Source organism: Amphiprion ocellaris, chromosome 22 (assembly GCF_022539595.1).
Source record: "Amphiprion ocellaris isolate individual 3 ecotype Okinawa chromosome 22, ASM2253959v1, whole genome shotgun sequence".
In the NCBI taxonomy this organism is placed as follows: Eukaryota; Metazoa; Chordata; class Actinopteri; family Pomacentridae; genus Amphiprion; species Amphiprion ocellaris.
The window spans coordinates 2,467,867-2,495,539 of NC_072787.1; the positions used below are offsets into that span (position 1 = coordinate 2,467,867).

General features: G+C 39.5%; 1 protein-coding gene across 4 annotated transcripts in view; it reads right to left on the reverse strand.

Moving 5' to 3' along the window:
* palmdb (palmdelphin b) overlaps positions 1-26,161 on the reverse strand; it is a 47,039-nt gene extending 20,878 nt beyond the window's left edge. Inside the window, exons 1-8 of one of the 4 annotated variants that reach the window (XM_023262896.3) lie at positions 25,680-26,077; positions 17,091-17,141; positions 12,937-13,017; positions 11,790-11,920; positions 8,273-8,387; positions 6,974-6,998; positions 3,679-3,789; positions 433-2,566 (exon numbers count right to left, since the gene is read on the reverse strand). In XM_023262896.3, coding sequence (XP_023118664.2) covers positions 1,311-2,566; positions 3,679-3,789; positions 6,974-6,998; positions 8,273-8,387; positions 11,790-11,920; positions 12,937-13,017; positions 17,091-17,135 — 1,764 coding nt within the window. In that variant the 5' untranslated portion in view covers positions 17,136-17,141; positions 25,680-26,077 and the 3' untranslated portion in view covers positions 433-1,310. Of the gene's footprint in view, positions 1-432; positions 2,567-3,678; positions 3,790-6,973; positions 6,999-8,272; positions 8,388-11,789; positions 11,921-12,936; positions 13,018-17,090; positions 17,142-25,679 lie in introns of those variants that run through there. The other 3 variants (XM_035944806.2, XM_055007020.1, XM_055007019.1) reach the window with 3 other exon arrangements.
* Positions 26,162-27,673: the final 1,512 nt, after the last annotated feature.

The window sequence follows — 27,673 nt, forward strand, 5'->3', positions numbered from 1 at the left end:
GAGAGAGGGAGAAACACAAACCAAGGACAAGTGTTATACATGAGGAACAGAACAACAATATTCAGTTCCCTCAGCTCTCATTCCTTGTGTCCATGCAGAGCTGTTCTGGCTTCATGCAGCAGAGACTAGACACGTGTTCTCCTCTAAGCACTGACACTTAAAGTGCTGTTCTCACTTTTATTGTTGGTGCCTGAAAATGTGTTTATTGAACATAGTCATTTATTTAATTCAACATTGTAAAACCAATTCTCACTCATATGTGTCATTTCTTCTTGTAACTGAAGTGATGAATACAAGCCAGTACTATCAAAAACTCTGGGCAGTTAGTTTTGTTAGCATGAAGTAAAGGAGTCTTCTGATGTAATGGTGAGGATTAATAAAGCAGAAATTAAATGGCAAGTAGTGCCACAAAACCAGTCCCGTCACCATGTGTTGATGATGAAATCTTTTTAATTGCAGAGTAAGTAACAACACACAGGTAAGTTAGTCGACACATTTTCAGTAGAAATTCAAACAAAGCCATGTTTTGTCCACAGCACAGCATGATTTACACTTAAATGTGAAACAGGACAAAGCTAAGAGAAAACACTTTCTGAATGGTACAGCATAACAGCTTCATGAATGGTAAATAAATGTGTGTGGATGCTTGAACAATCTTCTCATATTTGAGCATGTGATTCACGACCATTAGCAGGGTTAAGTGCTTCCACCAGATGCTCTATGCATTTTCTAAACAAAAACCTGACCACTGACAGTAGTTTTGGTATATATTGTAGCTCTGTAACATGGCATCTCTAGCAGCCTTAAAAGTCTTAGTCTACACAGTCATTTCCCATTTAACATATAGACTATTATGCTTCAGTTTTTAAAAAAAAAAAAAAAACACCCATAAAGTCAAAATGTTTGACTTGTTGCTTAAATGTATGATATCTTTATTTAGACAAATTGGCATTAAAACTGTACTTTGCCTTGTTAATGTGACTGTGACATAACACTAATCAGCCAGGAGGTGGCAATGAAGCTACTTGACTCTCCGAGGCACAAGGATTAATGACACATCGGTGGCTGTCAGCTGTTTCCCTCAATCAGGACAAAGCACTGTAATGTAAAGATAAGGTTTTTTTTTTTGCTAAAACTCGCACAGGGAAGGACATTGTTGTCTTCCTCTTGCATAAGATTGGCAGGCTGAGAAGTACTATATGTTGGATTCTTAACTGTTTAGGGAAAGAAAGAAAGAAAGAAAGAAAGAAAGAATCACTTCTATATTCCCTTTTCAACAACTCAATGTCTCAGCAACTTTTGAAGTCCTCTTATCTTCCTGTTGAACAGATCTTCATCTTCTCCATGTTGGTGTTTGCAGGTTCATCCACCCCCTGCCCCTGCATGTAGAGACTGTGCTTCCCAGGCTTGTGAATGAACGTTGGCCTGTGGAGCCCTAAATCATCCCAGTTTGTGTGGCTATCTTCAGTACTGTCTCTGCAGCCTGCAACCTTGGCTATACCCACTTTGGGTTGAAAGACTTTGCTCTTATATCCCTCTGGATGGTATGAGAGATACTCCTCTCTCTCATTTTCAACATCATCATCATCATCATCATCATTGTTGCCTATGATTACCAGCTCAGCCTGGATATCATCTTCCTCCTCATCAAGAGCATTCTCATAGCCCATGAAGATCATGGTGATGGATTCTGATTCTAGCTCTTTTGGCAGGGTATTAATGAGGTTTACAGAGGCAACATTCTCTGCACAAAAGGGTGAATGTCTGCTGATATCACATGAGCTCTCAGTTAAGTCACCTGGAGCAGCTTCAGATTTGTTGCTGGTTAACAACGGACTACGGCTATTTACAGCCCTATAAACTGGCTGTACGGGCTCAGGCATTTCCTCAGACCTGACTTTAATTGCGACAGGAGCTGCTGGATTTGGACTGCTTCTATCTGTCTTGCTGTTGGTGAGTCTTTGTGGAGTTTCTGCACCAAAGTGTGACCGTAGAGCTCGGTGCCTGTCACTTGTGGAATGTCCTGGGATTTGGAAGCAGGGCAGCTTGGCTTCTTCTCCAGATGTCTGGGCTCTTGAAGTAGAATTGTGATGAATGAGAATGGGACTGGGTGTTTTGTTTGGGTATTTCTGTTCATCTCGATCTTGACTGCAGTGGTTTTCCTCTTTCGGGATTTGTGCTCCATTTCTGCATGGGGTTGTGCTCTGAAAGTGCCTGAGTGTTGGGGATTGCCCAAGTGTTTTGGATGGTGTTCGGGGTGTTGATGGTCTGCTGGTTCCTGTGTAAGGTGATGAGTAGACAGGTTGATGGTACTGCACCTCAGTGGGCGCCTCATCTGTGGCCTGACGCAGAAGCTCTTCTACTTCTGCGACCGTCATCTCTCCAACAGCTCCATTGTGTATTTTAGCTCCATCTGGGTGCAGTGCATAAACAGACTTGCGCCCATCATCATACACCTTTAACCCCCTCTCTTCGAGGGTTTCTGGGGTGATAGCTGCTGTAGAAACAACTTGACTTTTGCCAGTTCTCTTATTATGTTCCACACTGATTTCCATTGCAAATGTTGCTGGAACAAAGAAAGACTTAGATTAAGTCTTAGAACAAAGACCAGATATGTAGATTATTTAAACATTACTTAAGACATGGAATAAGAGCTGATTTTACTGATCAGTCAATTGACAGAAGATTCAAGCTAGCACAAATTTAAAAAATATTTTGGGGATTTCAGCTCCCAGTTTGGGTTTGGGAGGCAGACACTCTCTCTACTTTTAAGATTAGGCTTTAAATTTTCCTGTTTGATAAAGCTTATTGTTAGGGCTGTTCAGGATCACCTGAGTTGTCCCTTAGTTATGCTGCTAGAGGTTTAGACTGCCGGGGGATTCCCATGATGCACTGGGCTCCTCACTTCAAATTGCTGGGTTTTCTGTTATCTGTTTATAATTCGTAAGTTCTCTACCTTACTATGCTAAGTGCTGTGAGATGACACATGTTGTGAATTTGCACCATATGAATAAATTGAATTGAGTTCTGAAGCTGTAGCATTTCCGGGTCACTTCCTCTAACCTTGACCCCTAGGTTGGGTTTTTCCAAGGGTGTCAGAGCAGTTAGAACTGTGGCTTTCTCCAGATCCCTGCACATTTGTTTCATGATTTTCTATGTCAGATAAATTCATTATACTCAATTATAGCCTGTGTTCTATCTGCAGATGGGTCTCTGACTTCCTGTAGTACTCTACTTATTTAATGCAGAACTTGGAAAATTGTTAGTTTGTTTGAACCGCTGGAGGCAACAAACTTTGCTTTCTCTTATAATTGACTTCAGAAAACTTCCAGAATAGTAGGCATGGCCATGTACACTTCTTACAGTGAAATCTAACTGATTCATAATTTACAGCCTTTAAACTAACACAATGGAACCCGAAGACATGTCTAACAAAGCAGCCAATCTTATGCTGACAGCTTGAGAGCACAAAATAGATGTCTGTAGCTATGAAGCTGAAAGGCTGAATGTGTAAATTACTAGTGATTATCTAGAATCTCCAAACAGTTTCAGTATTTGTTATACTGTCCATTTCTATCCCATTCTGGACCACTTTTCTCTTATTTTCAGCAGATCATCCTGACAGTTACATAATCAATCAGGAACATAAAGAGTTTTCAGCCTGTCAAGCAGTTATACCTTTCTTTGGCTCATCACTAACAGGCTCGTGTACAGGGCAGATTTTTGCTGGTGCCATTGGGAATAATGATGGAAGATCAGGGAATGGTGAGGGGACATGATGTGCCACATCTGCCGAGACAATATCGTACGTGAAATGACAAAACACCATAAAAGCCAAGAACAGATAGCTTTGGAAAAATGTTGTTTTTTTTTTTTTTTTAAATCTCCATTTAAAGACATCAAGCCAAAATATCAGACCACCAGGGCAATAACACTATAGTGCTCATGATGTTTTAAGCCCATTATTCCAACAGAAAACTTTAAAGGGATTATTCAAAGTATGATATGCTTGTAGGGCAAAACAAGAAAATTGACATCAACCTTACGGTTCTCTGCTCACAGGCTGGAGTCAGTTTGTGCTTAGTTCAACATTCTGCCTACAAAAACCTCCAGAGCTCGCTGAGCTAAACAGAGCGTCTCGTTATACCAGAGCAAAGGTATTTAAAATATCAATTTGTACTGGGTAGACCATTTATCATGTCATAATTTGAAATGCTTCAACTAAAACCACTCATGTATGCATTATGTATATAATGTTTTGTCTTGTATATGAAATAAATATACATGCAATTGTTTATTAATGAGTTTTATAGGTATTGGAAGGTGTGCCTGTGAACAGCCCTATCCCCAAGCCTCCTGTTTTCAGTCCCTATGATAACTGGCTAATGACTTCCTGCCTCTAGTTACTGAAATTACAGAGAAAAGGTTGGTATCCATCTTCTCCACTCACTCCCAGCAAGAACGGTCTAACTTTGTTAAAAAAAATTATCAGTATAGCTGGTTTTGAAGTCTATAGCATTTTTATATGACATACAGTAATTCCTACTGAAAGACAAAAGGGTTAGAATACATGTGTTGCAGCCAGTTTGTCTAAAGGTATGATTAACGAGTATTATGACCATGCAAAAACCCTCCAGCTGTGCTGCAGGTATCAGAAAGTACAAAGCTGTTCCAATTGCATGTATTCCTTCCATCTGCAGGAGTTTGGACACCTGAGTTGACCAGCTAGATCTGAACTCCCCAAATACTAGAAAATGACTTTTACACAGTTTGTGTTGAGAAAAACATTTTTTTTTTTCTGGTTATCAGAACTTTATACTGAAATTGTTTTTTTTATGTTCTAGCTAAGTAAAAATTCTTCATGGAGCCAATTTTTTCAGTCTTAAAAGAGAGAATAATAATAAATGAAGATGTATTCTCACGTATTAGCATTTTTATGAAACTGTAATCACAATACTTTGGTGGATATATCAAGATCATTCAATTCTTAATCATAATCTTGACATTTGAAAGACCACAAAATTCTATCTTATTTTTGGAAAAATAAAATCTTTAGTTTTAGTGGCGACAAAGGCTGAGAGAAAACACAATACTAAGATACAGTACTTAAAACTATGATCTGAAAATAACAGGCTTAAAACACAAGCAAGTAGTTCTTGCTCTCCATGTCTGAATGGCTAAGAATAGAATTTAAAAAGGTAAGTTTGTCAGCAATATATTAAACATTATGACTGTTTCAACTGTTAACATTCCATCCATCTATCCATTTTCTATACACTGCTTTTTCCTGTAGAGGGCCGCAACGACCTGGAGCCTATCACAGCTGACGAGCAGAGCAGGGTGCACCCTTGACAGTTTCATTAACATTCAGAATAATTTCATAATATTAGTAATATACAGTCAGGTCCATAAATAGTGGACATTGGCACAATCTTCAGCATTTGGGCTCTGTACACCACCACAATGGATCTGAAATGAAACAATCCAGATGTGCTTCAAGGTCAGACTTTCAGCTTTAATTTGAGGTTATTTACATCCAAATCAGGTGAACGATGGAAGAATTACAACACATTTTAGATGTGCCCTCCTCCTTTTTAAGGGACCAAAAGTAATTGGTCAATTGGCTGCTCAGCTGTTCCATGGCCCGGTGTGTGTTATTCCCTCATTATTTCATTTACAAGGGGCAGATAAAAGGTCTGGTTTTCATTTCAAATCTGATTTTTGTGTTTGGAATCTGGTGAGATCAACTTTCAATATGAAGTCCTAAGAGCATCACTGTCAGTGAAGGAAGCCATCATTATGCTGGAGAATCAGAACAAACCCATCTGAGAGACAGTAAAAACATTAGGTGTAGACAAATCAACTGTTTGGGACAATCTTTTATTTAATCCTTTCTCTGGTCAAGAAAAAAACCATTCACAACAGATGACCTGATCAAGACCACTCTCCAGGAGGTAGAAGTCAACATTTAAGAGAAGACTTCACCAGAATGAATACACAAAGTTCACCACAAGATGTAAACCATTAGTGAGCCTCAAAAACAGGAAGGTCAGATTAGAGTTTGCCTAAAAACATCTAAAAGAGCCTGTCCAGTTCTGGAGTAACATCCTATGGACAGATGAGACAAAGATCAACCTGTAGCAGAATGATGGGAAGACAAGAGTCTGGAGAAGAGAAGGAACTTCTCAAGATCCAAAGATACCATCTCATCAGTGAAGCATGGTGGTGGTAGTATAATGTCGTGGACATGTATGGCTGCTAATGGAACTGGTTCTCTGATATTTATTGATGATGTGTGATCTGCTGATAAAAGCAGCAGAATGAATTCTGAAGTGTTTCGAGTAATATTATCTGCTCATGTTCTGTCAGATCCTTCAGAACTCATGAATGTTCTGCAGTGGACAAGTCAGACACCTGACCTGAATCCAATTGACCATGAATTTCACTTGCAGAAGACTAATCTGAAGGGAAAATTCTCCAAGAACCAGCAGGAAGTGAAGACAGCAGCAGTAGCAGCCTGGCAGAGCATCACCAGGGACCAAACCCAGCGTCTGTTGATGTCTATGGGTTCCAGACTTCAGGCTGTCATTGACTGCAACCAAACATTAAAGTCACAATTTGATTTATGATTATGTTAGTTTGTCCAATTATGTTTGGTCTCTTAAAAAGGTGGAGGGTTCATATCAAATGTGTTGTAATTCCTCCACCATGCACCTGATTTGGATGTAAAAACCCTCAAATTATTTATTTCAAATCAATTATGGTGGTGTACAGACCCCAAATGCTGAAAATTGTGTCAAAGCCCAAATATTTATGAACCTGACTGTATGTCAAAGCAAATCACAGATCTACGAATATTTTAATGTAGCCTGGTCTAACATTTAAACAGACAAATCTCAAACAGAATTATATAGAAATGTTGAAGAGTTAATTTACCAGGTACAACACACTAAGATGCTATGAAAGTTTTTACCTGGCCGGAACTCTGCATTTAGCTCCTATACATGAAGACAGAGTAGTTGAAGATCAAAGTGGTGAAAGAAGCAGCAAGTCAACGTCAGAGCAGTGCTACAAATGAATGGTGTATCTCGACAGCAGTTGGTAAATGTTGCTTTAAAGTCACAGTGATTTCAAGGACAGTAGACAGCAAAAAATCCAGTCAGCAACCACTAAGCAAATCATGCATATTAGTCCTTTCACTGCACGCCCACTATGTGAGAAATCCATTTACCTGCCACCTTCTTCACTCAAAGCAGCCTCTTGTGAACCTAAGCACACCCACACAGTCCTCAGTGAGTGCATCTTGTTAGAAACAAGCAGAGATTACAGCAAGAGCCGCAGACAAGATGGAGTGAGTAGAAAACAATCAGATTTGAATTTGGAGGAGAATATTCATAAAAAGCATCAAATTCTGTTCACCCAGTGGATAACCCCAATTCTTCCTCTTCTAACACACACCACCAATTTTCTATAACCGCTAAGAACACTGTGAAATGTGTAACAGGTTGAGTGGGGTGATACATGAGGTTGGTTATGGCTTGAGGTTGTGAATGTTGCTAAAGTAGTATCATGCTCCAAACTGCTGTGAAGTTCTCAACAACATGAGCTACAGTTAAGTGTCTACAAGTGGTGACAGGAGGTGACTTAAATCAATGTAAGTCTATATGTGGTCCAACTATTGCAAATGTTTAGAATGTAAAACACAAAAAATGATAAATGGAAACCTTGATCTGAAACTTGAGGCCTTATTTAATGTGCAAGCTTAAAGTACATTCCATATTTTTTTATTTCCATATTTTATAGTCGTTAAAAGACAAACACACACACATACACACCACATTCCTGCATTATGACAAATTCATTGAAAAATGTGTAATATAAGCTCTTTATTCACTGCAACAGAAGAACAAATGTCACAGCTGAAAGCAGTGACAGCAAGAGGCGACGTATTAAAAAGCTGAGAATCATGTGAAATAGCCCTTAAAGTGCACAGCATGTTCTACCTCAGTAAGTGTGTTACTGGCCGCTGCAGGTTTTGGTTGACATATGAGGCATGTCTGCAGTTCACTTCATTCCCACATCAGGAAACAATAAATGATGTTTGTTAAAAGCAAAATGTTTTTAAGTTCTCATCATTCGTCATTGTGCTGAAGTGAAAAGCCTAATTTTCTAGCATTAATACAGCCAAGAACAAATGAACGAGTAGCACACGAGTGTTAGAGCCAGTAAAGCATTCAAAATGTGAAAAGGCGTCCAGCTGATTTGAGCCTACCTTGATAATGTCCTCTGACGTTTTTTCCACCTCTTTTAATCGCTTCAGAACTACTTCTTCATTGGCAGAGATGTTGAGCTCTTGTGTTTCCAAGGCCTCAATCTCCTTTTCTATTCTGTAAGAGAGTAATGAACTGTGTTAATAAATGAAAAGACACCTACCGGAAAAGCATTTCCAACAGTTCTAACAGCAAAAACAACAGCAGCAGTTACTGTGTAATTGAGTGAATTTGAATAAAGAAAGAACAAAACTTTCCATTCATGGCATTTTGGGCAGTATTTATACTCCCCTCCAAAAGTACTGGAACAGTGAGGCCAGTTCCTTTATTTTTGTTGTAGACTGAAAACATTTGAGTTTGACATCAAACTATAAATATGAGACAAGAGATCAATATTTCAGCTTTTATTTCCAGGAATTTATGTCTGGATCTGGATTCCCCACTGTCATCAACCTAATAAACAGCTGAGCCATTCCTCTACACCTGTACAAGATACCAATGGATATATAATGGCAAACTTGGCACCTTTTGTTTGAACCCACCCATTTTTCATTTGAGCAAAAGTATTGGAACATGTGACTGGCAGGTGTGTTTTGTTGCCCTGGTGTGAGGGGAGTGTATGTGTTTTGTTGTTAGGTATTTTCAACAGATTCTATTTCACACACGGCTTAAGTTGTGACCCCAACTTTACATTTGTGCATCTGCACAGGATAGAGGGAAACAGAGGGGAAATCAGATAGTTGGCAGTGGGAAGTGAGATGGAGAGTAAATCTTGCACACGATAACTTTCTAAATATGCTGACTTAATATCATCGATCTGTCTTCCAAATTTTTAAGTTCCATCTTCATAGTAACAAAAATAAATGGATGTGACACAATCCACACACACCATGGCTTCAGTATTCTGACCTCTTTCCTTGTCCTTAATGTTTTATTTTAGGGTGTTTCCTCTGGGTTTATGAAAATCTGAAACCTTTTAAGTCAATGTCAACAAGCAAAAAAACAAAAAACAAAAAACGTATTCAACTGGCTGCCACTCCTTCTGGGAAACACTGGAAGACGTACAGTGATCTGTCATTTGGGAATGATTTGTTTTCAGTTCAGTGGATTCTTTTCTGTGGTTGATGATGCAGCTAAGTAGCTACGTTATCTCTGTTAAAGGAACATCTCTAGCAGTCTCCTGTCATTTTAACATGCAATAAAAAAATAAAACACAAATAATTAGAGGGGCTGCACAGTGGTTGGTGGTTAACACTTTCGCCTCACAGCTAGAAGATCCCCTGTTCGCGTCCTGGCCTTACTGGGATCTTTCTGCATGGAGTTTCCATGTTCTCCCTGTGCATGTGTGGGTTTTCTCCAGGTTCTCCAGCTTCCTCCCTCAGTCCAGAAACATGCTGAGGTTAATTGGTGATTCTAAACTGTCCGTAGGTGTGAATGTGAGAATGATTGTTTGTCTGTACAGTGGGTCCTGTGGTCCAGTGGAAAAAAGTTTTCAGATGCCCTTAAAATTTTACACAAGCTCAAATATTACCATGAAATATTTGTGGAAAAATCTTTTTTGCGTTTCAGAAGGTGTGGCTACATTAGACAGACACAAACAAATGCAAATGATATTTTTTTTGTTTACTGTTTACAAGAAAAACTAAATTAAATTCGACAGCTTCACTTTGTCAGTTCGCAACATTGTCGGTATCAAAGTCAACAAATATCAGAGAATGTGTTCAAAACTGAACAAAAAATAAATAAACCATCACATTATCAAATTAATATTTAGTAGTCCTACCATTAGCAGCAGTACAGCTCTAATCCTGGCTGGCATGGAGCCTTTCACACTGTTGAGGGGTAATCGTGTCCCATTGTTTTTGAATCACTGCTTTTAATTCTCCTAAATTCTTTGGTTTACACTTTGAAACAGACCTTTTAATAATCCACCACAGATTTTCAATGGGGCTCATGTCCAGGGATTGATCTGGCCACTCTAAGACCTGGATACTGTGTTCCTGCCTCCTTTACAGTCACCAGAGCTCAACTCAATGGAATGCCTAAAACTAATCCAACAAATCAGAACTGAATCAAAGGATTTAGACATTTCACACAATCTTCAGTCATGCCACACTGCAGTGTACTGGTTTGCATGAATGTACAGGTTGTGATGCTAATGTGTAATGTGTACAGACTTTAAGCCATGGCTAATTAGCTCTGTGATGTAATGAAGAGAAGGTCGACTGTCTACACTTTGACTGACACACATGTAGCTAACAAGGAGATTAGGTGAAACCTTCTGGTTCTAATCCCTCTCTGCTTCCCCTCATGGGCCACATAAACAGAAACACAGTGCCAGCCTTCAGGTCAGAGAATGCCAGAGAGTGAGTGATGCTCCAGGGCACATTGTGTCCAGTGCTCCTAAACATTCCTGTGAATCTGTGTACAAAAATGATAGTGCAAATTATATTAGGTAGCTTCTGAGACAGAAGTATGTGTTTTATTAATTTTTTTTGAAAATTTCAACTTAACAAGACTATTATTTCTACTAGAGAAACACTTCTTATGTCCATGCCAACTGCAGGAGGAAGTGCCTCAGTGTTTTCATGTGTACCTCTACTGAGTTAAAGTATAATTAATCATATACAAAAAATACCAGATATTTAATAACTAAGGATGGATCGATAATCAGCCTGGCTGATTATTAATTTAGGTCTAATGCAGCTGTAGTCACTCTGTGGTCTCAGTAATATCTTCCTAGCAGAGACACAACCCACAAAAACTGAACAAGAAACACAACACATCGCCACAAACTGTGAAGACAGCTACTTTTACAGTGGATAAGACTAAGCTATTGGCTAGTGGCAAAGTTAGGAGGTGGCCATAGATTATTACCCAAAACAGTGTCTGGAAAACAATCACTTATATTGCTTTAAAAATGGGCCTTAGTGGGGCAACCAGTTGGATCCGACTGTTGATTATCTGTCTTTTATGATGACCAATAATCAGTAATAATATCGACCCTGAAAAACCCATATTGGTCAATCCCTTGTATTAATGTAAAGCCTTCTATATATTTTTTAAAGTTATTTTTTTGGCCTTTTTTGATAGATGCAGTGGAGACAGACAGGAAAGGAGGGAGAAGACATGCAGTAGAGGACCGTGGGCAGGAATCAAACCCAGGCCGCTTTGTTGTGGACCAGCCCCTGTACATGGGTCACCCATTCAATCCGTTGAGCTATACGGCCGCCTCGTGTACATCCTTTTTTGCACTTAGATCCAAGCAACTGATGCTTCTGTCACTTTCTTTATTTGACCAGTTTGTCCCAGAAGGACATATTGTTTGTACAATGTAATTTGAGAGACACTCTCAGAGTCTATTATAATATTTTATGTTATTTCTTTGACCAGCATCAGTGTAACTGAGCCCAATATAAATGCCTTTTAGTTAGTTGAGCCAGTTCTTTGCCTGATGTGTCTGGTGTGGGATGTATTGTGAGATCCACTACTTTCTAAGTGTTTTCAGGTTCCGGTTACCTCAGGATGTTGCTCTGCAGTTGATCACTCTGCTGCTGTTCATCCTGAGCCTGAAGCCTCATGGCCTCCTGTTCCTCCTCTGACTGCTGACTCAGACCATCCATCAGCCACTGCTCCCTCAGGGCTTTCTTCTGTCAGCCAAACACACCAACACACAAGAATTTCAGTTTTAGCTACTAAAAAAATTCATATTGATATCACATTTTTTTGTTCCGGCTTCCTCCCACAGTCCAAAAACTCGCTCAGGTTAATTGGTGATTGTAAATTGCCCGTAGGTGTGAATGTGAGTTTGCCTGGTTGTTTGTCTCCATGTGTAGCCCTGTGATAGACTGTTACCTGTCCAGGTGTCTCCTGCCTTTACCCTCAGTCAGCTGGGATATACTCCCATGACCGTACAGAGGATAAAGTGGTGTATCAATACTGGATGGAAAGATGGATGGATTACATTTTTCTATTCATTCACATTCTAAAATGTTTTTATGTGTGATGATGTCTGCTGTCCCACCAAGCTTCACACACACACACACACACACACACACACACACACACACACACACACACACACACACACACACACACACGCACACACGCATATATACACTGTGTATGCACAATATCACCATGTAGCTGCATTTGCAACATTTTGAACAAGTTCCATTTGAATCTGTCCTCACCATTGTTTCTCATTTCATCTCTTTGCACTTTGAATACACTCCAGTACAATTACTAAATGCAGCTTTAAACTAAGCTCAAAACATCAACAGTTCTGTTAAATGATAAATCTAAAACCCTCTTTTTCCACAAGATGACTCAAATGGCAGTGAATCAGGTTGGGTTTTCACTGAGTGATATAAGTAGAATAAGGTAGGTAGATTAAGTTACATAATGTTTCTGCAATTAAGATTTAAAGAAATGAAGGCCTGGCCTTGTAATTAAACTTTGAATAAATTTGTGCAGAAATAACAGTGATTTCTGTATCAAAGCTAATAACAACCATCTCAATTTCTAAATCTTTATCTCAGAGTTCCCCACAGGAGTCCTTACATTCTTTGTTCACTGTCTGCCTGAGATACATTTCTACTCTATTCTGTTCAGTGGAATAAGATATTAGAACCTCATCTTGTGAAATAGTAAAAAGAAAAATTACCTTAATGTATTGGAGTTTTAATTTCTCCTCTTCGATCTGTCTCCTTTTTTTAGCAATGTCCTCCTGGATTCTTCTTTTGTCCTGTGAGGGTAAATCAGAAACACATTTGCACCATGTGTACATTTTATAGAATGGAAACTATTCCACCTGTTGTAACCTCATGCTGACTCTTCAACCTTGAGCTGACAGCTAGACACCAGCAGCCATAAATAGCTAAAAAGCAACACAGCTTCCATGACCTGATCCTACCTACCTGTTGTTTGTGAGTGTGTGTGTGTGCGTGTGCGTGTGTGTGTGTGTGTGTGTCTGTCCACCTGTTCACTAGAACTTCTACAACTTTCCCTGCTAATAAGCACACCCTGCAGAAGACAGTTTATCTTAAATGAAAGGTACATAACAACTAACTGCTGAACACACTGAAGTGATTTAATATTGGATACGTTTGTCCTGGATAATCAGGCAAACACAGTGCTTAATGGTTTTAGTCATTAACGCAGAGCCCAGACACACAGGCCTGTGTTCCTGGATGTCACAGTGGGTGTCACTGTAAGCTAATATTAACTCCTGGATCCAGGATCAGTGTGGCACTAAGCCCCAGTGAAAGGGGATCTCCCTGATGACGTCTGCTGGTATTTATAGCTCTGTCTCAGTCTGCTCCTGACTCTATCAAACTCAGTGATGTCAGGAGGCTTAAATGTCTGGATGGTGAAAAACATTTCACAGAGACAACTGGCACCACAATGATTAACTGATCAAATGATCCAACAGAATATTTCATAACAGGATCCTGAGAGAGTGTCAGTGATACTCCTTTACTTTCCAAGCCTCCAAACAAGCAAGTGTGCATGTTTGATTGACAACTAATGTGCCTGGAGGGACAATAGAAACAACTTCTACATATTCATCCCTTCTAACTGTGGCTACAAGTTCAGAGCAGAGAGCATTTTGTTTGTTGCAGGACAATGAAACAATGACATGAAATGAGAAGGTGTGTCCAAACTTTGACCATTAGTGTAGTTGTGAGTCATTGTGGTTATCAATTAAGATACAACAACTTTATGCAAATCAGTTTCATAGCAGAAAAAATAAATGCATAAAAATAACTTTTCAGTAAACAGAAACAAACATTCTCAACAGTGTATAAACAGAACATGTCATCATTAAAACTAAAAACAATAATAAACTTTCAGCCTACAGTACTGGTCCTGATGGAGCCGTGTATGGACACTTATTCAAAGCAAATAAAGTTGCTTAAGCACTTGAATGTTCAGCATAGCACAGGTGACATTTGGTTTGAGACATAACAACAAAACCAATACACTAAAATGAATACACTGGCACAATCATTTAGTTATTTATTTAATTTTTTTGCAAATCCCCATCAGTACTGTCTGGGATATTGGATTTGATGGGGAGACAGAAAACTAAAACATCTTTCCTGGATTCCCTCTTTCATGCTCTGTCATCCTGCAACTACACACCCACATATTTTTTTATTTTCAGACTGTGCTTGGTAGTGATTCCTGTTTCACTGCTGCATTATGACATTCTACCTCGACTAAATGTCATAGTATTGAATCTCTGAGATGCAGTCATTTATAATGCTAGAAGCAACTTCAAGTACAAAGGAAATGTCTGTAGACATTTATATAACATGGGTGGCCAGAAAAAGACATTATAAACCACTTCACCTTACTCTGAGCTCTGACTTTATTCTGCATGAATCATATGAGCTGACGGCCTTTCTAAAGGGCTTCATAATAGTTGCATAATTTGTAGCTGTCATGGCCCTGCCTGGCATGTCCCCTTCACTTGTGTCTCTTGTTGGTCCGCAATTTATGTGTGTGTATATCTGTGTGTGTGTGTGTGTGTGTGTGTGTGTGTGTCTATTGTTTATAATGTCTAAAGCTAGGGGCAAATGTATGTTAAGTTGTCTCTGTTTCCTTAACTACACAGCCCGTCCAAAAAAAAAGTCACACACTGTAATATTTCATTGGACCACCTTTAGCTCTGAGAACGACACGTCATTTCAATAAGCTTTTACAATGTCACAGCATTTATTTCTGTCCAAAGTTGCATTCATTTTCTACTGAGATCTCATATTGATGATGGGAGAGTCAGATAAAGTCTTCTCCAGAACATCTCAGAGATTCTCAATGGGGCTGAGGTCTGGACTCTGTGGAGGACAATCCATGTGTGAAAATGATGTTTCATGCTCCCTGAATCCTGGCATCATCATCTTAGAACATGTCCGTGTCATCAGGGAAGAAAAACTCCACTGATGGAAAGACCTGGTCATTCAGTATCTTCAGGTATCAGCTGACCTCATTCTTTGGGAACATAATGTTGCTGAATCTGACCAACCCCAGATCATAACTCTAACCCCCACAGACTGGTAGACACTAGCCATGATGAGGGCATCACTTCATCCACCTCTCTTCTTACCCTGATGCCTCCATCACTCTGGAACAGGGTAAATATGGACTCATCAGACCACATGACCTTCTTCCATTGCTCCAGAGTCCAATCTTTATGCTACCTAGCAAACTGAAGTCTTTTTTCTGATTAGCTTCACTGATCAGTGGTTTTCTTAGAGCTACAGCTGTTTAGTCTCAATCCTTTGGGTTTTCTTCACATTGTACGTGTGGAGATACTCTTACTTTCACTAGTAAACATAGCTGTGAGTTCTACTGTTGATTTCCTACGATCATCTAAGAGTTTGTTTCGATCATATTTCTCCCTAGAAGATGATGGTTCTCCACTATCCTTCAGGTTTTAATAATGTGTTGGACGGTTCATAACCTGATTTTAGTAGTTTCAGAAATCTCCTTAGTTGTTTTCTTTGCTTGATTCAGGCCAATAATTTGACCCTACTGAGACAGATTAACCTCCTTTCCATTACCACAGGATATGTCTTCCAACATAGTTGTTTCAGAAATGAGAAGTTCCTCACTGCATCAGCTAGGGTTAAATAAGTTGATGCCAGATGAAAGGTATTCATCACTGAAGTAATTATCCAATGGAAGGCTCTTACCTATTTGCTTCGTTAAATCCAGGTGGTGACTTTTCTTTTTGAACAGGCAGTGTATATAGTAACATAAGTCTGTCTCTGTGTTCCAGGTTTACCTCCTTCAGTTTGCCCACTCAGCCTAGTCACCTGCTACAGACAAGCTGTTCAGCTATACTGCATCACACTACATGAAAAATATAAATATTTCTGGTGTTCAGGTGGTGGAAAAGAAGCAGGAACCTCTCACTACAGCAGAGACCTGAGGTAGCTCCATGGCAGCAGAAGTGAAAATACATTTGTTAAGGATGGCAGTAAGAACTGATATTGAAAAGAATCAGCTTATGGTCACACTAAGCCTCCTATGCTCTTCTCCTGCTAATAACAGGGTCAGAAATGGTAAAAGTCATGCCCAGTGTGGTCAGAGTTGCATATCAAATGATCCTGCACCTAACAATTTTTGTGCAGTAACAATAAATACATAAGAGCTGCTGCTCCTCCTCTCCACGTGGGCAATGAGGAGGCCAGTGTAATTACAACTGCAGGAGATACAGGTCAAATTCCACAGTTCTCCTTTGTAAAAATGCACTTTAAAGTTGAGTAAAACTTTATGTGATCAGTCTTAGTTACTGTATTTAAATTACTGTGTGAGATTCCAGAATATTTGTCCAACTCAGACTCTTGAAACTTCCTATTAACTTCAGCTGTGGAACAACTGTGACTTTCTCCTGTTTCATACACTACAGTTATATTAGAAAAGTACCTCTTGTGTTAAGAAAGAAAAAAAATGAACTTGGGAAAATAACTAATATTCTGTATCTTGCCTTGAGCTACAAAGAGACCCTCTCTATATAATTCATTGTGTTTGTTGTACCAAAGTCTGAAGCCACAGTTGTCTGATTTCATCACTAACTTAATAACTTGTGTGGGCAGTCAGATATAAGGCAAATCAGACCAGCTTGAACAAAAGCGATACCTATCTATCTTAAGCTTCCCCTCTGTGAATACTGCAGATATTCTGTGTTGATTTGAAAAGGGTCAATTTAAAATGACTGTAATCCCTTCGCCTGATAAAAATGTGTAGTAAAGTCTGCAAAGTAGCAGTCAACACCTGTCACTAGTTTGAGTAAAAGACCATGTGTTTTACCGTGATAGCCTGGAGTCTCTCTTTCAGCAGGTCAGCCTCCTCCATGACGGTCTACAGGACCAACAAAGCAGACAGTGAATAGACGCACAAGCAAGTAACATGACAAGTCACACACTAAGTAAGTCCAACCATGTGCAATATCGCTTGAATATCAAAGGTGTCAAAATTGTATAACCTCACAATAATTACAGAATTTCAAAATTGACAAGCAAAATCTTACTAACAGTCATAACTAAATACTTGAGAAAGACTACAGGGGGTCCTCGGTTTACGACGTCCTCGACCTACAGCGTGTTGTTGTTACGTCGGAACTGGTTACGTGCAAATAGATGGAGAGCGGAGAGGACAAATACGTCGTCACGCTGCGCTATAAGGTGACTTTGTTTCCATTCTCCGATTGTACGCCACCTCAGAATGTGCTACATTCACTAATTTTTTGCTCTTCTTTATGGCTCCCAGCATAAGTCAGACTCTTCTGATGGCAGTGCTTCGAAGAAAAGGAAAGCCGTCTCCATGGAAGTGAAATTAGATGTAATAAAACGCTCAAGTTGTAAAAACGGTGCAACATAATCTGCTATCTTCTTGTAAAATAACTCATACATGCTTGAAAGTCACTGGTATTCATGACTTTTCTGAAGAACTGATCATATCGTGACGCATTTAACGGCTTTGTTTACATTTTCGCCAGAGTTCTGACTTACGGTGAAAATTGACTTTTTGTCAATTGGACGTAACTCGAGGACCCCCTGTATTTGAAAACATAGGCCCCAAAACAGAAACTAAGTGATCACTGATGCATAACACACAAGATAGAAAATCCATTATTAACCAAAAAAATATTTAATCGGTTATGAAATGGCATTCAGGTGTTTTTGCAGAGCTGTATCCTTACTTCTGTTCTATACTCTCAATCAATGACATTTAAGCAGCGCAAAGTCTGTGCAACCACAACAGTCTGATTAGGTTATGGCAATGCACATGCAATCATGTAGATCTAGCTTTTTTTTAAAAATTAAACATTTATCAAAAGGAGGCTACAGTGAACATATTGTGCATTATTTTTTCAGTGGTGTATTAATACATATGGTGTGTATTCCCAGCAGCAAGATGGTGTATCTGTGTGACCATGGGAGTTTATGGTAAAGATGGAACATGTCACCCTTTTCAAAGCTCAAGTTTCATGGTTTACTTTATTGTCTTCTGTGGGAAAAATTAGTCTTAGACAGGTAAAAGCAAGCTGCACTGCTCACATAAAACTGAACACATGTTACTAAAAACATGTAAATTACGTGACATATGATAAATAAATTAAAATAAGTTAAAATGATTTAAAGAAAAAAACTAAAATACACCCATAGCTCCATACATATGATGAAGAAAATAGTACACCTTTTACTACAGATACCTTCTACTGTCACTCCACTTCCCATGGTTACCCACAATTCTTTAATCTTTTGTTATTTGTTACTATCTGCCAGACCCCACTCTTACCTTTTGTTGTTGCACCTTTGCTATTTGCAACTGTTCGCCAGACCTTTTGATTCAATTACTCTTAGTTCTTTTGTATTACCCTCTGTCACTGATTAACAACCATACACAAATTAACCACTATTCACCCTGGTCTTACATGCAGCCCCCTCCCTACCCTCTGATCATCCATATAAATTGTGGACTCTGCAAATGTTCTGGGTCGGCTTACCTTCACAGACACATGCTCTGTGTTGGTCAACCCACTGTATGCCGGAATACCAATAAACAAACAACTACATTTCTTCAACACATACATGCATTCCTATGTGTACAATATTTGGCTACCTTCTTTTGGTAGCAGCACCTAACTGCTCATTAATGGGCTTGATTGAGAGAGGGATAAAGGAGTTTTTAAAATAGCTGAGCCTGCACAGCGGGACTCAGCAGTCCATACTCTGTGAACAGGACATGTGATGAGTCAGACAGAATACTGTTTGCTTGCCTGATGGTGGCCTGTATAAACAAGTCTTGTGGTATGAGTGGAGCAGGGGTACCCATGATCTTACTCACCATCTTCACCAGGTTATGAATCTGAGTTTTGGATTTGACTGTCAGAGCCTCACACCAGCAGGTTTTTTTCTATCTTCACACAGTGACTGGAAGTATACTTGCATTAGTATGGACTTCGTTAAAGGTCAGCTATACACTGAGTGAAGTTCTCACCAGTGTTTTCTGCCTGCCACCAGTGATTTACTGCAGGACATTATTACACATAATATAGATTTGTGTTTATGAGCTTTGACAGGCAGCGAGACAGAAAGAGAAGCAGCATGTCTGTGTCACATGTCAGAGCGATGATCAAGTCACGACTGAGGAAAGGAATGGAACCGTGACTGCATGGAATGTACCACGGCTGTGCTGGCACTCTGTGTGAAGCACAACAGAATGATCACTGAAGGTTAAGATGCACCTAACCCAGAACAGAATAAGGACAGCAGCTTCTCACAGTGATGTCTGAGAACAGAACACTGAGTTCATATCCCCAGCCACGTGAGCAAGAATTCAGCAAGACAAACAATGTGCAATACTGTGCTGTAGGAAAAGAGGGGAGGATAGGCAAAGAAAGAAAGAAAGAAAGAAAGAAAGAAAATTAAGATCACTGTTGTTAGGAAGGAAACAAATACAACTTACATCTTACTCCAAACTCCAAACTGAGGAAGCTACTAGAATAAGACACCCACACAGACTTGGAAACTACAGGCAAGCTGCTTATTACTGATTACTACTGATTAATACACAAAGCTGTGGGTGAAAAATGGCAGTCTGTCACATATCAGTGTTATAGCTTGTTGAGACACAGTATTTATTTTCGCATACAACAAGATACTGCCACCTGTCAAACTTTGAAACAAATTAGTAGCACTGATCAAGTAAAAGTCCCTCTCCGGTCATTGATTCAACTCATTAAAATGAATGTCTGTGTATCAAAGTTGTGACTTTAGAGGGGTTGTTTTGTCTTGAAAATAACCCCTTCCTGTCTTCTAACCCTACACCATTGTTCCTGCTGAATGTGCAAATCCAGAGTCCCCACCCACCCACCCCACCCTGCTCGTTGCAGCTCAACTCCACCCTGACTAAGGAGAAGTCCATTGTTTAGATACATTCTCAGGTTTGCACCTTTGTGGAAATGGGTTCATATTGCAACAGGAAGATTTACTCAAACACACTTGAAAACACTGACTTGAAGACAGAGAAGTGCTGACGGACATGGACTTGGATCTAAAATCACCTTATCTCAACCCCATTGAACATTTATGATGCACCTAAAGGCTAAGGAAGCCAAACATCCCTGGCATCACAAGTAGCTTTTTGAAACACTGTCAGATGGGAAAAGATGTGATGTCAGGTTTAAAGAGTCTGTGGAGTCTGCAGCTCAAACACTTTTGTCCTTTTAGTAAAAGACAGACATCACAAATACTTCTATTATTCTGAAATTCAGGCGCATTTCTTTCAGATTTAACTCTTCACTCAAATGATTAAGATGATGTTGTAACTACACCAGTGGTCTCAGACTTTTGGACTCCACTGTTGAATGTATATTGTAAATATATGTTCATCACTCTCAACTCCTACCTACTCCACTTATCATTGTGCCCTTTTTTCTTTCAATATGGCATTTAACTGGAATTAGATGTTAAAGAAACCACATTTCACTACCCTCAGTCTGCTACATGTGTTCTTGTGCATGTAACAAATTAGAATTTTGTGTTGAATCTTTTCAAACAGGAAGTGCTAAATTGGATATACAAGCAGTTCCACCTCTCCATAATACATCTAATGGATTAACTTACTCAGATAATAACTATATTCAGAATTAACATAACTGCGAACATGTTTTAAAATTACATTTATTAAGAAACTCTCTTCTTCTCTTTTAAAGCTGTTTATATTTATGCTGGAGTTGCTATTGTTCATGCTTCAGGGCTACAAAGCAAATGACAATAAAGCCTTTCTGAAATGAAAAGTAAGACTATAATACTTCATAAATGCAGACAGTATCAATGCAAATGTCCATGACAGGCCATACAGTCCAGATTATTGTTAGATGAGAGTGCAGGAGTTTGTTAATCTCCAATCATATCAGTACAAGTCAGTTCTGGATGCTATATTGTATATGCTTACATTTTAACATGGTTATGCTCAGCCCCCTCACACACCCACACACACTAACTAAAAGCTGCCTTTCACCCACAACATGGCTAACCCAGGCACAGCGTTTACATCACACTTGCTGACATCATGCATAAAAACTTTGTAGGCAGATAGTCAGAGGTGGATGGAAAACAATGAGTGACACATGGCTGTTACTTTCCTGTTTCATGGCTTCCTGTCACCATGACAACAATCATTTCCTCACCTTAAAGCAGCAAAGATATAATGTTTACCAGTCTCGCACCATCTTTAAATCATGTGAAGGACAGGAGTGTCAATTAAGGAAGTCGGTAGGATGTCCATGTAATAATTTAATTTAGAATGTAGTCTATTCAATTCTCTTAGATAATAATAATAATATTTAAGTTCGAATTCAGTCTTATCTGTAAAATCTTGTTATTATAATGGTTGTTAATTCATATCCATACAGAATGCTGGTGGTTCCTTGTCTGGGGCAATGCCTAAAGTCTTTTTATGTGGGGTGGTTTTTGTGTGATGCTGTTTGTCTGAATTGTGTTTGATGGATGCATGAGGACCAAAACATCATGTCAATAAAGTAAGTCGAAGTGATTGACAGTTCATTCAGTTCTTTAGTCTTCTTCTCTCTGCACAAAGCCTACAGTGAGTGGAGGGTTACAAATCTGTCCTTCAGTCTCTGTAACAGATGAACATTCCTTAATTTCATTAATTAATTCCTTCATTCCTTAATTTCATTATTTCAGTGTCAGTTTGAAGAGTCAACCTGAAGAGATTCACCACAAAAAAAAGAAACTTTTTTAATGTGAAGAACAGCTGTGTGTACTGTTTGATATTTCTTGTATCACTTAACTCCACTGTACAGATATAAAAAGCTGCTGCATTAGCTTTACCATTGCATGGAATGACACATTCTTTCATTGTAATCTGTATGTTGTGTGTCTATATATGTATGTTTGTTTGGGACTGAACAGCTCGTGTGCACCATTCCATAATTAAACAAAGGTTAAAAAAAAAGAAAAAAGAGACAGAAGAAGAAAGGACTACTGAAGGTCATGCTGCTGGTAAGTTTGTCCACCTGTTGACGCTCTGGAGATCTGATCTCGCACTACTGAAAATAGAGATGCTGCCTGGCTCACAGCTGAACACAGCCTGGCAACATGTGTTTGGGAGTCTACATATGTGTTTGCAGTAGGCGGTTTACTGCTCTCGTAAGAGAATCACTGGTGGGAAGGAAATCCCCAGCTCCTGCCAGTCTTGTTGGACAAACGTGCTCACACAAGTATATGATGGTTGGAAGGTGTGCTTTTGAATTAACTGACAGGGTCTAAAACAAAAGTACTGCTCTGAAAAAATCTAGTTGTGTCAGTAAACTTAGGAAGCTCCACCTGGATTGATGCAGTGCTTGAATCATGCAGGAACACATGGGACAAAAGAATTAATAATAAATGAAATCAGGGGAGTCAACACTGGTCTGTGGGTGCCATTCGGACTGGTAGTTCAAGTAATTACAGTGCTCTAGTTAGCCAAAAGTACAGTCACTGTCATGCACAAGCTGTTTCCTTGGGCCATTTCCAAAGCCTCTTGGCTCGCGGACTTTAACTTTTAGTCTGTGAGCAGCCAGATAGCTACGTTTAGAGGCTTTGAGGTAAGACTACTGCAATGCAAAGCCATAATGTATGGTAAAATCAAATAACTGAATGACTGAATCACTGTAGGTTAAAAGATAGTTTGAGAAAAAATTGTTTATAATGAAAGGTTGCTAGTTTTTAAGTTCACACTGATGAATGAGATCATTCACTTTCATTGTCATACTTAGAAGGTTGTGAAACAATCACAGTTGAAACAAATGTGGTTTGGAATGGAAATCAAAAAGTATAACATAATGGAAGTCGATACTATATTTAATCCCACACTTCTATTATTTAACAAAGTAACTGGGAGCAGCCTTACATGCTACCTTTGTAGTAACCCTGAGGAGGAAAAAAAATGGTTTCCACAGCAGTTCTTCATATCAAATGCATTTTTATTTGTCAATATATAATTAAAGTATAAGTTTATTAATTTTGCTGCACTTCTTTTTTCAAGTTAACTAGAATATAGCTGACCTAAATAAAACTTTAATGAGACTAAATTATCCAACTTTAGTTCAGTTACGCTGCATTGTTAGTGCCACAGAGGAATTAGCATTTCTGAATTGAACAAACTTCTGTTATGAACATATTCGAATAATGAACTACACTATGAAAGTAGGACTGCACAGTGGCTCAGTGGTTAGCACTGTTGCCTTGCAGCTAGAAGGTCCCGGTCCGTGTCCCAGTCCATAGTTTGCATGTTCTCCCTGTGCATACGTGGTTTTCTCTGGGTTCTCTGGCTTCATCCCACACTCCAATAACATGCTGAAGTGATTCTAAATTGTCTGTAGGTGTGAATGTGAGTGTGATTGTTTGTCTCTATGTGTAGCCCTGTGATAGACTGTTACCTGTCCAGGTGTCTCCTGCCTTCACCCTCAGTCAGCTGGGATAGACTCCAGCCCCCCATGACCCTGATGAGGACTAAGTGGTGTATAGATAATGGATGGATGGTCTGTGAAAGTAATGTGCCCTACAATAGTGTCATTTCTAGATTTTAAGGCAACATTATCTATAGAGTTGAAGTAAAATCCCTTCAGGTCTCTCTCTCAGTGCTTTGTGCACAATCCATGCCAGTTTTCGGCCCCACTGACATGATCCTGATACCTTCCTGTCTGTCTGGCCATTCAGCCGAGGTCTTCCTGATTTATAATCCCTGCGCCTTCTTCCTTAATCTGACCTCTGAAGGATAAACTGTGCACAGGCTCACAGCATAAGGCTTCACCAGTTTACAGAATGGTCTGCTAAACACCAGTTTATTAAGGTCATACTGGCCTGTGATTAACACTCATGTGGTCCATTTAGTGTTATTAACTTGAGATGGCATGTTCTATTGTACCTTCCTAGGGGAAAGTTAACAGTGAAGTAACATTAACTGAATGATCCTCCTAGCTTGTCTCATTCCAGCCAGATGACAGCATGTGTCTTTAATTCAACCATTAATAAGCTGATTTCATGACCTACAACTCTTAATTCATAATGTGTATTTTCCTTAAGAATGTGTAATGTGTAAGTAATCCCACACATAAACAGTGTCATTAATTTGGAGTCTTTTTTGTTAGTATCAATTGAATATCAACTCTCTGTTTTCCTCTGGTTTGGCTTGATCTACATTTACTGACTCTAGTTGCAAAATACTGCATGTCTGTGAGAGTGCAAAAAACAAAGGCAAACAAAAGATGTTGATAAAATAAAGACTGGACAAACGGGTAATAGCTAGTCTGACTCTGTCCAAACTTAAAGATCTATTGAATGTTAAGTAATAATTCCAGCAAGGAGTTTCTCACCAAACCCAAAATTTAAAGATATGTTTCTGTAAGGATTCAACTTAAAGACTTAATGTGGTAATAGATGAGTATCACAAATGCTAGGTATACCATTTGTAAAATAGTAGCTCTATTTTACAAATTCATACCAGTTGTTTATTCATGCTTTCTAAACTAAGCTAGGCTAACCATGCTCTGAAACATCACACAGAAACATGAGCTGACATCCGTCTTCTTAGTCCCAAACTATTCTTTAACTTGAAGCAAATTCTGGATTGTGCTATTAAATATCTAAAGCAAATATGAATCTCTTTCTGTAAGAACGAAAAAGACACAAACTTGTTCATACTGAATAGATTAATCTTATTTATATGAAGACAACAGCAGTGTGATTTCAGGTCCTGATGAAAGTGTGAAAATGACACTGCTTCATTAGCGTCTGCTCTTCTCAGCTCTGCCACATGTGCTGAAATGTTAATCTGATTGCAGTGAGTGGGAAGGAAAGGGCACCGGGCGATTGGTTCTCTGCAGGCAGCCCAGAACAACAGCATTTATGTGGGAGTCCATACGTGTGTGTCTCTGTAGGCCTATCCACATCAGCTAAACACACATATATGCCATTTCAAGTCCATTTTAAAGATCACCATTTTCATGTGATTTCTGAAGAGTTAGAAAATTTGACTCTATGTCACATAGTAGATCCTGTACTGCCTAATACATCTGTCTGTTTATCTGTGGGTGACAGTATTTATTAGGTAAAACAAATGTTGGCTGGGATGCTGCAAACAGTTGACAACTTAAAGATATTAAAAGATTAAAGAATCGAGAGTCATTTTAGCACAAAATGTACAGAAAGTTACTTCTGGATAACTGACTGTGGTAGAAACTATGTAACATAAGTAGTTTACAACACAATGGAAATCTCTAGCAATAGCTATCTAGCCCTCTGTGAAAGCTCCTCAGTTTCTAATAGATGCTCTGTATTATTATGGAGGCTAACACAAACAGTAACATCAGTACAAAGGTCTACTCACCAGGAATATACTTTGTGTGTCCTCGAAGAGCAGAGTGTGTGTGGATGTTAGAGCTCACTCTCACAGCGTATCCAACATTACTGAGCCTGAGGTTGTGTGGGGAGATTGTGTAGGCTGAGAGAGCTTGAGATTGACTAGGAAGATTTCCTCCCACCCTCTCTCTCTCTCTCGCTCACTCTCACCCTCTCTCTCTCTCTCTGTCTCTCTCTCTCTCTCTCGCTCACTCTCTCTCACCCTCTCTCTCTGTCTCTCTCTCTCTGTCTTTCTCTCTCTCTCTCTCACTCTCACCCTCTCTCTCTCTCTCTCTCGCTCACTCTCACCCTCTCTCTCTCTCTCTGTCTCTCTCTCTCTCGCTCACTCTCACCCTCTCTCGCTCTCTCTCTCTCTGTCTCTCTCTCTCTCTCTCACCCTCTCTCTCTGTCGCTCTCTCTCTCTCTCTCACTCTCACCCTCTCTCTCTCTCTCTGTCTCTCTCTCTCTCGCTCACTCTCACCCTCTCTCTCTCTCTCTGTCTCTCTCTCTCTTGCTCACTCTCACCCTCTCTCTCTCTGTCTCTCTCTCTCTCTCGCTCACTCTCACCCTCTCTCTCTCTCTCTCTCTCTCTCTCTCTCTCTCTCACCCTCTCTCTGTCTCTCTCTCTCTGTCTCTCTCTCTCTCACTCTCACTCTCACTCTCACCCTCTCTCTCTCTCTCTCTCTCTCTCACTCTCTCTCTCTCACTCATTCTTCCTGTATCTCCTCTCTGGGAGTCTGTCAAAGACCCCAGCCATGTGCCTGAAATACCACCGTCAAACAATTGCTCTGCAAATGAGCGCACACACAGTCACTCACTCTCACACACACACACACACACACACACACACACACACACACACACACACACACACACAAGCTACTGCCACGTTCAGTGCAGTGTTTGACATTTACGCAGTAATGATGTCATGAACATAACTTTCCAAGCACCAACAACATTTTACAAACAAAAAAATAAGACCAGCACGTATCAATATATCTGAGAATGGTTGTTTAAATGTGTGTGTGTGTGTGTCTGTGTGTGTTCAGCTGTCCATGGAAATGACGGACGTGCACAGTGCCGTCATACAATTACTGTACCACTCCCCTCCACATTTAGCTTCAAAAAGGGAGAGCAGTGAATTGTAGATGGACATGTATCTGTCTGTCTGAAAGTCATTCTCATAGTGACTTAACTCCAGTTATTTTGGGGTCAGCAATGCAGTGGAAATCCCTCCTCCAACACTATAAGGCACTGTCACCGTGAGTTATCATGTCGTCAGACACCTGTACATGTCAATGCAGAGGCCATCGGTCCATCTGACACAACATTAATGTGAGAAAAGTGTGCTTTCCTCTTCAGTTTCTTTTGTAGTACTGCTCTACCTAAAGCCTTTAATTGGAGACGTTGCTGTTGCCATAGCAACATCACTTGTTCCAAATTTGTACATGGTTGGGAGACAGCCTAGAAGGAAGAAATGCCTACTAGATGAGGCAGTATGCTTTGAGAATGGCACTGTATTAATGGTATTTACTGATTCAGAAACTGTAACTGTAGGCTGTGGGTATAAGCCTGCCACTGCCATAAACATGAATGGCATTTGGTAATAAATGTTGAAAAAAATACTCTATATAGTTAATAATAAACCTTTGTTTCACCATCGACTTTGAGTCTTAGGTTTAGTTAGCTCATCTATTTAAAAATTATGATTTTACCATAATTTCAGGACCAAAGCTAATTGTGATTGCACCTTACAGGACTTTAACAATGCCCTTGAAAATAATCAACATTGAGCATCAGTCAGAACTGACCTGACACATCTTTTTACCCTGAAATCAGCATGTGCCAGTGACATTGACAAGACCTCAGTACTAATCAGTTACTCTTCACGAGTTTCTGTGATATCTGTTTAGTAAAGTTCTGCTAGAGTTACATACTGCTAGCAAATCATCTGTGGTTTTACTCTAGTGAGTTCCTGCAGAG